Raw genomic sequence first — 16,546 nt, forward strand, 5'->3', positions numbered from 1 at the left:
CGTAAAAAAGACAGAAATTTCAGATGATTAAAATTAGAACCTTCTGCCAAAATTAGGACTTTTAAGGACCGTATGAACCCTGATAAAATCAACTCACACATCACCACTGTGGAACAGTGCAGTGAATTTAGATAGATATTAAATCAAAGCACACTGATATCTACCAAGGCTGTTGGTCACCAATACCCACTCACGATCAAAGGTGACCTACAGGTTGAGGGTCACTTGGGATTAATCTATAGGTCACCAATATGGTGTATTTATGTGTGTAATTATGGCAAAGCACACTAGGGCTGTCTGCCTAAGAGAAGGGATACCTTCGTGGAGGACTTTCTAAGGGTAACTGACTCGTATACACATTACACTTTGGGGAAAACCACGAAAACGCCCATGCAGCCAGCCCATTTGTGGGATTCGAACCTCAGACCGAACTACCAGTGTTCAGCGACTTTACCGCTCGGCCGGTCACCAATATGAAACATTTAACTAAACTAGACATTTGAATTAAATTTGAGCCCATGGTGTATTGCAAGTATGCTAATCACTGATGACTTATAGTACAGTGCAGATTGAAATTAAATTACAGAACAATGCAGCATTAATCCTGCGATGACTATGCATGTGCAGTTTAGCCGTACGGCGTGCAACACCTCTGTTTCATGTGATTTACATTAGAAGAAAGACTGATAGTAACAAAAGTGATGCACTGTATACCAGCACAATACTGATACATATGGTTTTATTTCTTTTTTCTGTATTTGTTTTGTTTGTGTGATAATAAAGTGCTCGTGCTGTTAAGTGTTTTTTATAAGAAATGCTTCACATTATGTTCACGTCTACATTCAGTAGTAAATGTATATCCAGAACCTACGCAGAAGTATGTATGACAATGGCATCAGTAAAGGAGGATGTAAGTGATTCTTTAAAGTTCACAAGTAAATGCGTGAGTCAGTCTCCACAAAGGTAAGAAATACTTTGTTCAATTCATTTTGTTGTAAAGTGAAATTCAAACGTAACAAAATTGCTGAAGAGCTAACAACATTTAAAACAGAATGAAAAGTTATTTGCTCAGCCATTACCAAAGTAACAAGTTCTATTGAATCCTTAATGGCTGCTGGTAACACTGAAGACCTAGAAGAAGCACTGGAAATTTTAAAAGTAGTTGCTTTGAAAGAATTGGATGAAAAAATTAAAACGTTACTGATGCTAATGAAATTGAAACCAAAGCCGAAATTGCCTTGGAATATGAAGAAAAGATTGCAAAATGGGATTTCAGACACATAAAATTATCAAAAGAAAATGTTAATTCACTAATATCTAATGGTTTTTCTCCCATGATAGTAATAATTTACCTATTATTTCTGGTGTTAATAAAAGTTCTGATTACATTGTTAAATTGCCAAAAATTATGTCGATAAATTTTATGGAAATGCTGAAGTGTGGCAGACATTTTACAATACTTTTGACACTGCAATATATCAAAATGAAAAATTATCCAAAGTTGACAAATTTAATTACTTGCTTAGCCTGTTAGGCAGTGCAGCTTTAAAAACAATAGAAGGATTCAGAAAACTACAAGGAAGCACTTAAAATTCTTAAAGATAGATATGGCTGAAAAGATTTCATTACATGCATAAATAATTAAACTTATGATCTGTTCAAAGTTCGAATGATATTCACACTTTGAGAGAATTTTATGACATGTGTAACGTACAAGTAAGTCAATAGGAATCAAAGCTAAATCATATGGAAGTTTACTTTATCCGTTAATAATGAAATGTATTCCTCAGGATATAACCCTTGATTTTGCTCGCCAGAAAGTAGATGAAGAAAATTTTAACGTCGAAGACCTCATAAAATTTCTAAAACGGGAAATTGAAAGTCACGAACAAACTTCATTAAATTACCTTATTTTGAGAGTTGTGCGAATTTCCACACTCATAATTCATTTAACGCCAACCCGTTTGGCACTAACTATTATCCTAATAAAAGCAAAATTGCAGCTGTTTGAACTTTTTCTTGCTTATTTTGTGAAAGTGAAATCATGTTTCGGAAAAATGTGTTACGTATCCGGAAGAAAGGGGGAAAGACAGTTTAAAACAAAACTGTTAATAAGCAATAAATTAAGAATAATTCTAATGCTGTAAGAGTTAAGATTTCTTCTAAATATTTTAGTGTGAATCAAGAAGTTGGGGAATTAATCGATGACTTGCGAACTGTTAAACTTATTTGGGATGATAAATTAATTAATGCAGTAACAGATAAATGCACACAATTAAATGTTGTTAAGGTTGATATTGTACCAGAAAGATACCATATGCCACATGGAAGTGCTATCCTCACATCAGCTTTAGGACAATCTTTAAAGGCTCCTCTCATTAACCTACCTTTAGTGATGTATTGTGAAGATAAATTTATGTCGCTTATTTTTATAACATATGCAATGATTGATATGTTATGTAATGATTTACTTTTGTCGTTAAATGCTTTTAATAATTAATTGGAGATGACAAAAGAAAATTTAATTTTGAATGCAAAAATGTAAACATTACTAATGATAGTTTGAATGAAATGACTTTTTATGAAACTGAAAATTTTGGTGAAATACTTAATCATGATAGAGAAAACCTTATTAATGAAGAGGGTAATGAAACTGTTAAGAAAATAAAAGAATGTTGTGCTGTTGCATATGAAGACACAGGTAAGGATGATTCCAAAGATAGCACGAGGCAAGAGCAATGTGTTTCGAATTCAGAACCATTTCGGTTTCAACAAATGAATGATCCATCTTTAAAAGCATGCTGGCAAGATGCTAAGAATGGAAGTAATAACTTTATTGTTATTGACAATGTTTTGTATCATAAAGATAAAATTTTAGGAGAAAGAGTTAACCAGTTAATTGTTCCTTAAGAAACAAGAAAACAAATTTTGGACTTAGCACATTCTAGTTTATGGGGGAAGTCACCTGTGAACCAAGAAGACAGCCAAATGATCGAGATATTCTTTCTATTGGCCTGAAATCAAGAAAGATGTGAATGAATACAGTAGAATTCCAGAAATCCGCAAAGCTTGGGACCAGAGGTTGTGCGGATTTAAGGACAGAAAAGATGCATAATATTCGGACTAAAAGTGCAAACTGAATAAGGCGTATTAGATACATTTAATTAAATTATTATATACATGATTGCAATAATTTATTATATGCATTAAATTATTATTACATACATAAATTGATTATATTATTCATTGTATTATATGTACACAGCATTGAGATTTCCGGTTTCGGATTCCGGTGTTAGAATCACTGTTACTGTACAATTTCAACAGCTTTTCTTTATTTTTCTGTATATCATATACAATCGTGTCGCAATTTATATAAATCTAGCAGTAGCACCTGCTTCCATCTTTTGCAGAATTTGCACTTTTTGCATTACCGTCAATGCAACGTGCTTACGTTTTTCAACGTTGCAAGCAGTAAAATCACGAGTGCAATTCTTATCTGTCATTGTATTAAAAAGGGCTGAAATTAAAAATATTCTTAATTTAACCACAAAATATCCAGATTAAAAAGAGGCAGCACTAAACAATCTCGTGAAATGAAATAAGAAAGCTCAGAAAATACAACAACGTGAATCATGAACTTGAACAAAGAGTTGAGTGAATCGTCTGCTTTTTCTTCGATGCAGATTAGAGGAAAAAACTTATCTTATTTATTTTATCTTTTTTTTAAACTTTTTTATATCAATAATTTGGTATTTCTGTTTTGACTCATTATTATTCGGTAAGTATTTTTTCTTCGATATTTCGTACTCAATGTTGCGGTTTCCGGTACCTATAAACTGAATATTTACATTCTGAGAGGCAACGCAGATTTCAAGTCGGCAGATTTTCGGTATTTGACTGTATTATAATACTTGTACTTCTTTTCAACTTCAAGCTGAAAATCGTCTCTATGATGAAGTTCTGATTATGCCAGTAACACGTCCTAATGAACTATATAGTGTAGTCACTGGTGGCTCTCAATAGCCATCAAAGTCAGCAATAACCTAAATGCCACCTGGGGTCAACTCGTAGGTCAATGATATAAGACAGAGCAGTAAGTTTAGAGTCTTCACATCAATTTATTTTAGAATGTCATTGATGACTTACAGATTAAGAGTCACTTGGGGTCAAACCTCAGGTACTATCATAGGGTAATGGAGCAAATTTAAATATTAAAATAAAATAAAAGCACATTAATGTCTGTTGAGGGTCACTTGGAGTTAACTATTATATTACCAGAAAGAAGCACTATAGTAATTTCAGGCAAAATTTTATATTAAAATTATTCAGAAATACAATTGTACCTCAGAAAGTTGTTAGTCCCTTGTGATCAATAGGCTGACACTCATCATTAAGTGACCTAGGGCTGTCAATCACCACTCCATGTTAGCATAGGGCAGTGGGAAAAATTTTAGATCGACTTTTTAACCCAAGGCCACCATGGTCACCACTGACTATCAAGGCCACTGGTGATCTATGGCTTTCAGTCACCAGTGCAGAGTAGTGTAATGATGAAGCAGTAGCAACATTACAAAAGCAGTAGATTATAAGAACTTGGTAGTAAAATCTAATGCAATTTAATAAAATTAGAAAGAACCCACTAAATGATTTGCTAGTGGCAAAATTCATGTTCCTTCTTAAAATGTTCAGAATGCTGGATTATGTCCCTTACATTATTTTGTCTCCTTATATCAAACTTTTTTTAAAAAATTTGCTCATGTGTTAAAGTTTGTCTAACAACATGAAAGTAAAAAATAACTTCCTTTCCAGGATAAATAATTTAGCCATCACAATATTAGATTTAAACACACAATACAGGATATATCACCTTTTCTGGTAACAGAAAATTTAAATATGTGAACATGTGGCACAAATAAAAAAACAACAGGTATGAGATCTTCACACCTTATTATTTAACCAAAGATCAGAATTATCCTCATAGACTAGAAAGAGCATTAAAACAGAATATTATGAATCATCTATCTAAATCAGGCCAAAACAATCATTTGAACCGACATCATTACCCTCACTTGTACCATAATTGGTGTTCATTTCCTTTGGCTTTTTCTGTTGCCATAATATACTTACAAAGGGAAAAAAATTGAAAGAGCTCAATTTTAACAGTTAAAAGGGTTCTTTTAAACTTTAATATGGTTTACCAGCAGAGATTATCAAAACAGACTGACTCAGGTGATACGTTTACAGGTTACTAGATGAATATACATGTATATTAACAAGGAAAAATTATATACCTTCTGTGCATTTAAAATGTGAAAAATATGAAAGATAATTCTATAAAAATTTTTAATTAGAAATCTTATGAATTAAATGCATTTTTATTTAAATTAATCCAACTAAAAATTAAAAAAGATATTAAAATTTTGATCTACTGCTTTTAAAAGCTTTAAGTTGTTAATCAATAACAGGCAGATTAAATTTGAGGGATTATAAATTATCTTAGCTTAGGTAATTACGCCCTTCTGAACTTAAAAAAAACTATTGAGGATTTCCAAACTTGACGGATTTTCTTGACTTCTGGATTAATTATGCATTGCTGAAGAGAATGGAAAATAATTCTCATTTCTGAAATTTTCAGCAGTAATTTAATAAAAAACAATAGTTATAAATTTTCATAAAATTTAAAGTCTTAAATATTTTCCATTTAGATAATAAAATTTAGTTTAAATAAATGTGTCAAGCAAATAGTAAGAAAAAACATATTCAAGAAAGCCAAATTGTCTATGCGGAGTAAAATTTTATATAAACTTATAAAAATACTAAAATTTTAAATATAGGATTTTAATAATTTAATTAACAGTGTTGTGTAATTTAATGTAATGCATAATACATTAAACAATGTGAAAAGTTTCCTAACTCTAAATATTGACATTTACAAGTACATTCATTCAACAGAAATTTGAGAACTTATGTGCTCTCACTTGTTGCCAAAAATCAACCACACCTATATTTAATAAACATTTAAAATTACAAAAATATTTAAATTATTAGATACTATTCCCTCATCTGTCCCCCCAAATGTGTAATTTAAATGTTAGCAGAACTGATCACTTTTTGAATGCTTCTGAAAACAGCAGTCTTATCTTGTAATAAAAACACTTTATTTTTCTTTACAATTCTTACAAGTAAAAATGAGCAGTAAAAATAAATGTAAACTTTTATGTGAACACAAACATATGGAGGAAATACAAAACATATTAAACTGCTTTCAGTAATGAGAATACAATTTCTGTATTAGGTGCAAATTAAAAGACAAATTGAAAAAAGAAGTAAGAATAATAAAAAGAAAATGCATTTTTTAGAATTTTTACACATCACTTATTTTTCATAAAAAATTACAAAATATTTGGACATTTAACAAAATTCACAGATAAGGAAATGGAGTAAAAGAGAAACCAAAACTTGCATAAGCCATGCCATATTCCTTCCTTTCCCTAAAAAAAATTCTCAAATTTAGTAATTCAGATAAAACATAAAAAGTATTAAAGTTAATTAAATGAACTTCCAAATTTATTATTCTAACTTTTGATGCCTTTGCTTTGTATTTAACTATATCTATTAGGTTACACTTCAATTATTTTATATATTTTTTAAATCTAAATAACTAAAAGACAATGACAGATATATAAAAACATTATTGGATAATAATTAATAATACTTCAACGATGATTTATTCAAGCAGAAATTTTTCGAAACTCAATCTAGGATGAAACAGTCTGAGCTTAATGAGCTCATCTATTTAGTCACTAGTAGACTAATGAACACACTAAAAGACTATTTCCTAATATTACCATTACTTGAAAAAATTTTATTTTTCAGTATTTGCATAATGATTATGCATAATTTAAGAACAATGCACACATTCTGCTAACAAAAAGACTTCAAAATGATAATGAACACATGAATGATTTGATTCAATTAAAATATAGTATGGCTGTGGTTGCATATACTCCTGATCATATGAACTCAATTCAGAAAAAAAGGAAAAAATAGCACAGGTCATTGGCTAAGACTTTGGGCACCTATATGTCTTTTTTCATAGCTTCATACCACTTTTGATGAAGAACACCCAATGGGACAAAATTCAAGGGCCTTGAATCTTTTTCTCAACTCCAACTTCTTGAACTTTTGATTTGATGGATTTTAAGTGCCCCATACTACAAAGAGACTGCACATTTACTAATATCCACAACTTTTCCAACATTTGCACATAAGCCAAATGATATGGCAGCCAGCTAACAACTATACTGATAGGATACAGCACTGCAGTTTAATAGAATCACCACACTAAATAAAATTTCACTGAAAATATTTATAATTTGCTCCATTTCAAGTAACTCAGAGTCTACAAAATCTATCTAAAAGAAAACTATGGCAATCAAAGTGAAAGATTCTGGTATTGTGAGTTTAATTTTTCATTACATAATTAGTGATAGAGCAGGTAAGTTTATTTTTTAATGTCAACTTGAATCATACCTCGCCTTTTAAACTAAAATATTATGGTTCCATAAAAAAATTACAAAATTATATGCAAGCATAAATATATTTGAGTAGACTGTAGAAGAAACTGAATTTACAATAAAATTATTAATTATGCAAGCCAGATATAGAAAAAAATTGTTCTTTCTTCTTTTGATGAACTCAACTATTATTGTATTATGGATACTGAATTGAAAAATGGCATTAACCCTCTGGCCAACAAGGCCATATATATATGACCTAGAATATTTTTCGTGATGCCTGTAAGAACATACACACACATGCATCTCAAAATATGTCCAAGACATCAAGGTAATATATTAAAAGTTCATAAATCCATGTATAAAGTGTCAAGGGTATTCTAATTAAAAATCAAGAAAATAATTCTTATGATAGTTTTGGGAAATTGGTGCTTTCTCAGCAAAAATATGGGCCTGCCAGAAGGTTAAAAATTGTGTTATGTATATAACTTTTTTGAAAACTTTTCTTTCTGATGGCATATAAGACACACCCTTATTTAGACGGCCACACACAAGGAAAAAAAAGTTTCCATAGCGTGGTTTCTTTTAGTTCTCACGTTTCGTAAAAGCCAAATAAATAATTATTGAATGCAATTACCTTTACGTATAAGACGCAGGTAACTTTTTTGAGACCAAATTTAGGAAAAAAAGTGTGTCTTATATGCCATCAAATACGGTAAGTATGCTAATACTTCTTCATGAAATTATAACACAAATTAATCACAAACAGATTTTTAATAATCTAAAATGAACAAACACATCAGAAATTAAATAAGAATTTATTACAAATTTGATTTAAATCATGAATGTTCAATTTAAGAAATTATTTTTTTTTTTAAATTAAGAATTTAAAATTTGTTATTGATCTATGTAAAAGAAGCAACAAAATGGTCTTTTTTGCCTAATGGGCAAATATATGTCTCCTTGTTTCTGTGAGCTTTCTCTACATTTCCAGTAAAATGATAAATTTTTAATTTAAGGCCTCGTACATAAAATTAAATGAACATGAATGGATGATTTATGGTGACCTTACAATAATGTGCATTTACTGGCCATTACAAAAGCTTCAGCCTGATAGCAAAATATTTTATATCAACATTGTCAGAGCTTTTTTTACCACTACTAAACATAAAACTGGATCATCTGAATGTTTGTAAAGCCACCAACAAAAAGGGACACTTTGCTTTATACACCTTTAGGTGTTTTTTAAAAATGGGGGGAGGGGGGGAAATTAAAAATTGTCCAAATGAATTTGGGAATGGTAAAAAGATCTACTTCCGTTGAAATATGATACACAGAATTTTTTGCTATTACAATACTTTCTTGACTTTGCACAAGAAAGTAATAAATTACTTTAATGCATATTCATAAATACTAATCCAAATAAAACTGCTTTGTGCTTAATTTATAGAAAATAAATAAATGTTTTAAAAACTGTTCATATGAATCAAAACAATTTAAAAATTGATTACAGAGCATAAACTTACTACTTCACTTCAAAATGACATAATACACCCCAGTGATCACTTGGAAAACATCTGTGAGGTAATAATCTTTCTAATCCAATTAAACCAAAGTATGCAGGCTTCAGTTTCTCAGGCGAGCTGCGTCGCATGTAAACTCTATCAAATCGAAATCGTGGCTTGAACTTGCCATTAAAAATCAGATTATCATTTCGAGTCATATCAAAAGTATATGAACATTCTTTGCGCCTTCCACACGATATCCAAACATCTTCAATGCCAGCAGGTAAGCCTCCTAGCTCTTGTAACTTTAAATGTAATAAATAAATAAAAATCCAACTGCTTTCAAATATAGTTTTTATTATTTAAAATACACAAAAAACTTGACAAAATTTGCATTTCTGAAAAATAATATTTTAAGCAAAATTATGTTTGTTGCACACTGTATTTAGAGATATCTTAATTGAGCACAACATAATAAGTGGAACACACTTTAATAAACAAAACTGTAAAATCAGAAGACAAAACAACACACAAATATCATGCTGAAAAAATAACAGAAAACCACCATGCCAGGTTAAAAGCTTCTGCTTTAATTAAGGGTAAAAAAGGTTGATTAAAATTATTTACAATAATGTTATAGACAAATAAAGGGAAGCATACAAAAAGAACCAACATTTAACAAACTTCTTTCAGATATAAATAAAACAATAATACATAGAAAGGCAAAAGCAGTAATACCAGAACAGCAAAATTAAATTAAATAATCATAAAGAATAACCTTTTGACAGTAAGTATTAGTAAGGTTTTTTTTTAACTCTAAGTAAACATACATTAAAATCAGTCATTTAATTCAAAGTTAACTTGTGAAGTATATGAATTACACAAGATATAGAAATTAGTACTTCAAACATTCATTTTCCTTATTCTAGAGGTTTTAATACGGTGGTTCTCAATGGGTGTGCCGTGAAGCTTTGAATAGTTTGTGATGCAGCTAACAAAAATAATTAAAATGACTTTACTCCATATTAATTTTTAAAAAGGAACATGAAAAAGTATTCAAGAGCTTAAACATATTTCACAAATGATTCTTCGACTTACCGTAAAAGATTTAAATTCATTATTGGTGAAAAATGTGAGCTTTCTATTTCTCATGCAAAAAGCAATTTGCAGTACAATTAAAGATACACATATTTCCCATTTCACTGAAAGAAACCTCTTGCAGTTCTAGTCCTTAGCATTCAATAGTGCCAAAAAGCAAAACTTTCAGATGCACTGTATCAGTTTCAGGGCATGTTCAAGGTCATCATAAAGATGAGGCCCATACTTTGGCAAATCTATTATTATACTTAAGACACATAGTATAAGTCCTAGAACACTATAAAAGCTACAGGTTCATGATTCTTGCCACAAACAGCCTTGCATGCAGATGGTTAAAAAGTGTAATAGAGCAATAACTACCTCCCCTAATTTTTTTTTTTTTTTTCTTTTTATCATTCTCTCTTGTACCTTTAAAAGAGATAATCACCATATTTCAGTCAAAATATTAAACCTAACAGAAATTCTGCAAAAATACACCAGCTAGAATATTTTTTTCTGTTTAAGGGGATTAACATACTCTTATTCATATTGTTTGGATGTACACTTAATATTTGCATGTCTTTTTTCTTTTGCCTTATTTATTTTCTCAGCATTTAATTTTATGTTATCATTTATACAATAAGCATGTTACTGGCAACATGTTTTATTTTACTACTGGAATTTTGTAAACAGCAACAATTGTTCATGTTTATTTTTAGCAGAATAACATTCTTAGCCACACTGTGCTGCGGGCCATTTTTCTGTTAAAGAATATTTCATGTTTTTAGATTGTTAATAAAGTTTGTCTACAGAGCTGATTCTTTTTAATTCAAGGCAACTACATATGTTCCCAGAAGTCTGACAAACAAGCAAAGCTTAATTATCATCTCTTTGATAATATTTCTGATTTTTTATTATTAGTGATTTTTCAACTTTTACACTAGGTCTACCTAGTTCGATCACTTGGCACATTTACCGAAGTGTTTAAATTTTCCCTGAACCAGCAGATTGCAACAGAGTTCTGTTAAGACAAAAGTTATAAAACTCTTTACATGTAATATAATATAATTTTTATACTCTTATGCTATTTACAAAGTGATAGAATTTTTTCTCCTCTTTCACGTACTTAAAAAGTTTTCTTAAAAAGTTTAAAAAGTTTTAAAAATAATTTTTAAGCCCATCAGCTTTGAATTTTATTCATATGTCAAGGGGGTTAAAATTGATGATTTTCTCTTACAAAACAATAAGAACAGGCTGCAAACTTGCCATCTACCTATGCTCTGCCTTTTTTTTCCTGAAGGCTATCTGTAACTGGTCTAGAGACAACATGCCTTAAAATACACCGTAAATTAATCGGAACACAAGTTGCTGCTCATTTCGATTTAAGAACTAAACTGAAGTTGAACTTTTCAATGTAATACTTAATACCAGAGATATTCTACCAATGATGTATGTTTTTTGATACTCATAATCACCAAGGTACATTTTAAATTACGTATAATTGCTTTTGTCATATTATATTACTATTCAGTATATATAGCTGACTTGTATGAATGAATACCACAAGAAGTTCATGTGAAATTTAGTCATAAAATTTCAGCTGCTTCATAGCTAAGTAAATGACATTAAAATGAAAAGAATTCAAAGGCCTTTTTCTGCACAATTTTATTTGAAAATATATAATATAAAATTCCATCTTTACTTTATGCTTTACAGAATCACATTTATAAATATAAGAACTTTTGCAGATTTAGATGTTTAAGTGTGCAATGAAGCTGAATTAATAGCCTGGGAACCAGGTTCTGTAGGAAATCTATTAAAATGGAAAAATGTAAATATTGAATCACATACCATCAAAGGCACTGTAATTTGTTTAAAAATACAATGTAAATGCTCAGAGTGATCACCCCAGAAAGCTACCAGTAATTCTGAAAACATACTTAACAGTAATGAACATTACCAATATTTATTAGGTCATCTAGAAAGTTCTGTGGTTTTTTTTATGTTAAATATAAATGAAGTAATATGAAAACATATGAAAATTTCATTGAATCACATCTGCACCCTTTGTTCTACAACATTTTGCCATCTCTCTGCCATCTGAAAAATTCCTTTCTTCAAAAACATTATTAGACTTATTTGCAAAGGAGTTATCAAGGTGCTGTCGGTCTGTCTCCACAGAAGTGAACTCCAAGTCTTTCAGTGAATTCTGAAGTGACTGAAGAGATGAAGATCTGATGGGGTAAGAAGTGGTGAATACAAGGATTGACAAAACATCTCAGCCATACTTAATAAGTTTTTGTCTGACATGTATTGAAATGTGGGGACGAGAATTGTCATGATGGAAGAAAACACCTTGAAGATAGGTTAGTACCAGGTGCTTTGCTTCTCAATTTCTGCTTTTAAAACTTCTGTCTGGAAACAGTATTTTTCAGAATTTATTGTCTGTTTGGTGGTAACAAGTCCTAATATACTGTTCCCTCGCAGTCCTACAATACACAAAGCATTGCTTTTTTGGAACACAGGCCCCCCCTTTTGATGCTACTAAAAGAGGTTCTTTTGACTTATCCACGATATTTTTTTGTCACATTATTGTATAGTATCCACTTCTCTCCATTAATGAAACATTTCAAAAAAGGAGATTCTTTATGTTTTTTCAGTAACGAACCACATCCCAAAATTTGAGCAGGCATATTTTGCTCTCTTAAAGTATGGGAAAATAACGTATCATTGTGACTTACATACCAATTTTTTTTCAAAAGATCCACCTACTGCATATTTTGAATATTTAGTTTGTTGGATAGTTCCTAACTTTATAATGTGGATATTCAGTGGTGGCTTCTTTTAACAGATCCTTATTCACATTTGGATTGTCCAAAGTGTGCATTGTCTTTGAAGCTGAAATGTTTGCACTTAAATTTTTCAAACCACCTCTGTCATCAGAAATAGGACTTGGTTCCCATTTGAAGCACATATGTTAGCAGTTCTAATTAGCATTTTCCCCTTTTTTAAAAATAAAACACATAATATGGAGAAAATAAAACTTTTGGGCTCCCCATTCTTAGAACTGCTCTGAAACAAAAATTATGCCACAACACACGCTATAATTATGCAACGTGAGCAGAAAAGACCATATTTACACATCTGCTTCAAGCAAAAATCACACCTTATCAGAAGTAACAAAATAATTAGAAGAAAAAGTAGTTTTATTTGAAAAACCACAGAGCTTTCTGGGTAATCTAATATTTTCTTAAAGACAACCATCTTTAGGTTGACTAACTGTCAGGAACTGAATAAGGTCATCTTAGAGAAGTTTCACTGCAATAAAAAATTTATCATCCAAATAAATAAATTTTAAAATTTGTTAAAAATACTGTATTTAAGAATTCTGGAATAGAAATATTTATTTGCACCTTACTCCCCTCCCCCCCCAAAAAAAAATTACCCTTTCATTCATTTAGTGTGACAATCCTATTAAAGTGTGGAGAACTCTTCGGCACTGATTTATAATATTTCCCACTTATTTCTACACAACCTCTTTAATGCACTTGTCATTAAGTACCACAAAAGTTTCTTCCTGTGCTAAATATGGTTTTGCTCCCATTACCTTGCACAGACATTTTCCAGACTTACATCAAAATTAAAAATAAGCTGAAACTAGTAAAAAAAAACAATAAAAAACCAACTATTAAAATGAATAGAAAAAGGATGCAGTCAAAGAAACAATCAACCTCAATATGTGCTAAAATATGGGGTGGGGGAATCAGCTTATAACTTCAAGCCTATAAATGAGCAACTGCTAAATCATGTTTGTACAGAAACTAATCTGCAGTGTTGGAAATTAACATAGAATGTACTTTGACGATTTATTATAAATTATAGTATATCATTAAAAAAATTAGAACCATTGTTCTGAGATACAGAAATCAATAGCCAAAATATTTATTAATTATTTATATATTAGTTTTTTTAACTGCAATAAATAATGAAAAGAATATTTGAAAAAAAAAAAAAAAGGGGGGCAAGCAGCCATTTTGCTTTTACTTTTAAAACAAACCATATACTAGTACAAAACTCGAATCCAGACTTTTTGCAAAATGTAATTAACATTTAAAAAAAGGGAAGGCAGAGAATATTTTGCAAATAGTGCATCACGTTTTAAACATACATCACATATAAAATTTACTGGAAATTTATATCAGAGCAAGTCAAGTAACTAGCATTTTAAAAAATTCTTATTTCAATGTTAAAAGAAAAGCAATTACGTTAAGACAGTACCTCTTTATCTCTAAGATTCAAATCACCAGCAAAGATCACTGTATGCTCTTCAGGTGCAGATAACATGTTCCTGAACACAAGCTGCAACTGTTCTTTTCTTTCCTGGGAACCCTCAGCTGTACTTTCAAGATGAGAATTCACTAAGTACAATGGAAGTTTTTTAAACATTGCCTAGAAATGAACAGAATTTTCAGACATATTCTGAAAACTATGATGATGTGATTGCAAAATGCACTTTTGAATTTCAATTACTGCAGCAGGTTATTTTAAAAATGCAGAAGTTGTATATTAAAAAACTATCAGTTCATCCAATAGGCAATGAAAATTCTCCTTCATTTTTACTCTTTGCTCAATGTTAAAATTATTTGTTTAATTATATATATATATATATATATATATTATAGAGAGAGACACTTTTCTACTTATTAAAAACATCAAAGTCTGTATTATTCGTATCAATGGAATGGAAATGTGAAGTATTAGAACTGTAAATTAAGAACTAAAGTTATATAAATATGCCAACATTTTATATATCTTCAGCTGATTTCTTTCTGTATTTATTTAAACTCTATTTTTTAAAAATCATTTTAAGCTTCAATCATTAATTAAGGGTAGAAGCTAAGTATTTGACTGAATGAAAAAGAAAAGTCTTAGTAACATAGTCGAACCCCACTATAATGAACTTCAAGGGATCAGAATTTCTGTTCACTACACATCTGATTCAAAAGGAAAAATTCATTATCTGATACAAATGTGCAAAAACTGAGTGATAAATAAATAAAAAGATTAACATTGTCACATCTACCTCAAGATGGGGAGGAGGGGGAAATGTTATTTCTAAAAATAATATTTAGATTCAATCACAGTCATTATTTTACACAGTTACTAAATTTATTGCTCATTCTTTTCCAGTTTCTCTGTATGCTAATAATTTGACATGATACATTGATTGGCATAAATATCGTGGCTTTGATTCTTCTCTTGAATTACACATTTATAATTATTGTTTTACCTCTGAAAGTATTAAATACTAGAAATGAATAACACAAAATACTGACAAATTTTTCTTTAGCATTTACTTAACTTCTGAGTACCAAAATAATCTAATTTTCTGTTGGCATGATGTAAACTGCAGGAAAATATTCATATTTTTGTCCCCAAAATGAAAAGATTCCATCACTTTTGGTCTACAATTTATGCGATTAAAACCCTAATAATCGAATGCATTACAGCCTTGGTATCTTTATGGCAAGGAATTCACATTCTGTGGGTTGCATTTTTTCAACATTTTCATTAACATCAAAAGAAAAATGCCATGTCAGCAATTCTCATTTCAATTTCTGCCACAGGATTTTCAATACTTGGATCTCTGCATGGAATAAAATTACCATTTGCATGATTGAAAAACTCCATATCATATAATACAAAAAAACTTAAATGCTTTTTTTTTTTTTTTTTTCCAATCCACTTTAATTAAAGATTTGCAAATCTCCATTTTCATCTTTCTCTTCAACATCCTTTGCTAATCAGAATACCTAAACCAGTTTCAGATAGTTGACTCTGTAACGAGTCGCTAAAACTTTTCTAGTATTAACATTCCATCAAAAAGTGAGAAGTTTATCATTTTGGGGAAGTACAACAATCATAATCGATATGTTTGTTGTACTTCTCCAAAATACTTAAAACCAGCTGCTTCCTATAATTAAACTCCAAATCCTTAACCTTCCTATCCTGGATTACAAAAATTTCAAAATTTCCATTGTAGCATCAACCTTGAATAGAGCTCTGCCTGACAGCCTAGTCAAGGAATTTGAATAAAATCGAAAAACCCATCGAGATTCTTTGGTTAAATGGTCACATGGTGTCCTAAGATGTGCTTACTTTATCCTCATCCTCCTAGATATTGGTTCCTACTCCGTTCTACCTGTCTTGCAGAGCCATCCTTCATCAGACATATAAATATGGTTCATTCATTGTATCAGGGTTTGACTGTAGTGTATTAAGCATATGTTAGTAGTATTTAAACAAGTTTTAATAATAATAACATACACCTAAACTTGCTCAAAGAATGCGGTTAATATGAGATCATAGTTGAAACAAAGATTTTTTAATTTTGATTTTCTTCAGTAAATTTAGGTTTTTTTATGCATTTAACAATGTGCAAAT

The 16,546-nt window shown here is 30.3% G+C and overlaps 1 protein-coding gene across 8 annotated transcripts in view; it reads right to left on the reverse strand.

The window, feature by feature from the left end:
- Window positions 1-6,139: 6,139 nt before the first annotated feature.
- Window positions 6,140-16,546, reverse strand: part of LOC118197914 (tyrosyl-DNA phosphodiesterase 2-like) — a 53,989-nt gene continuing 43,582 nt past the window's right edge. For 7 of the 8 annotated variants that reach the window (XM_085818358.1, XM_085818357.1, XM_085818361.1 and 4 more), the window contains 3 exons: window positions 14,381-14,551; window positions 9,047-9,330; window positions 6,140-6,494 (listed from right to left, as the gene is read on the reverse strand). In XM_085818358.1, the coding sequence (XP_085674484.1) occupies window position 6,494; window positions 9,047-9,330; window positions 14,381-14,551 (456 nt within the window). In that variant the 3' untranslated portion in view covers window positions 6,140-6,493. Of the gene's footprint in view, window positions 6,495-9,045; window positions 9,331-14,380; window positions 14,552-16,546 lie in introns of those variants that run through there. The other variant, XM_085818359.1, reaches the window with a different exon arrangement.

This window comes from Stegodyphus dumicola, chromosome 6 (genome assembly GCF_044657685.1).
Source record: "Stegodyphus dumicola isolate Sdum_Otavi_A_Nest chromosome 6, ASM4465768v1".
Taxonomy (NCBI): domain Eukaryota; kingdom Metazoa; phylum Arthropoda; class Arachnida; order Araneae; family Eresidae; genus Stegodyphus; species Stegodyphus dumicola.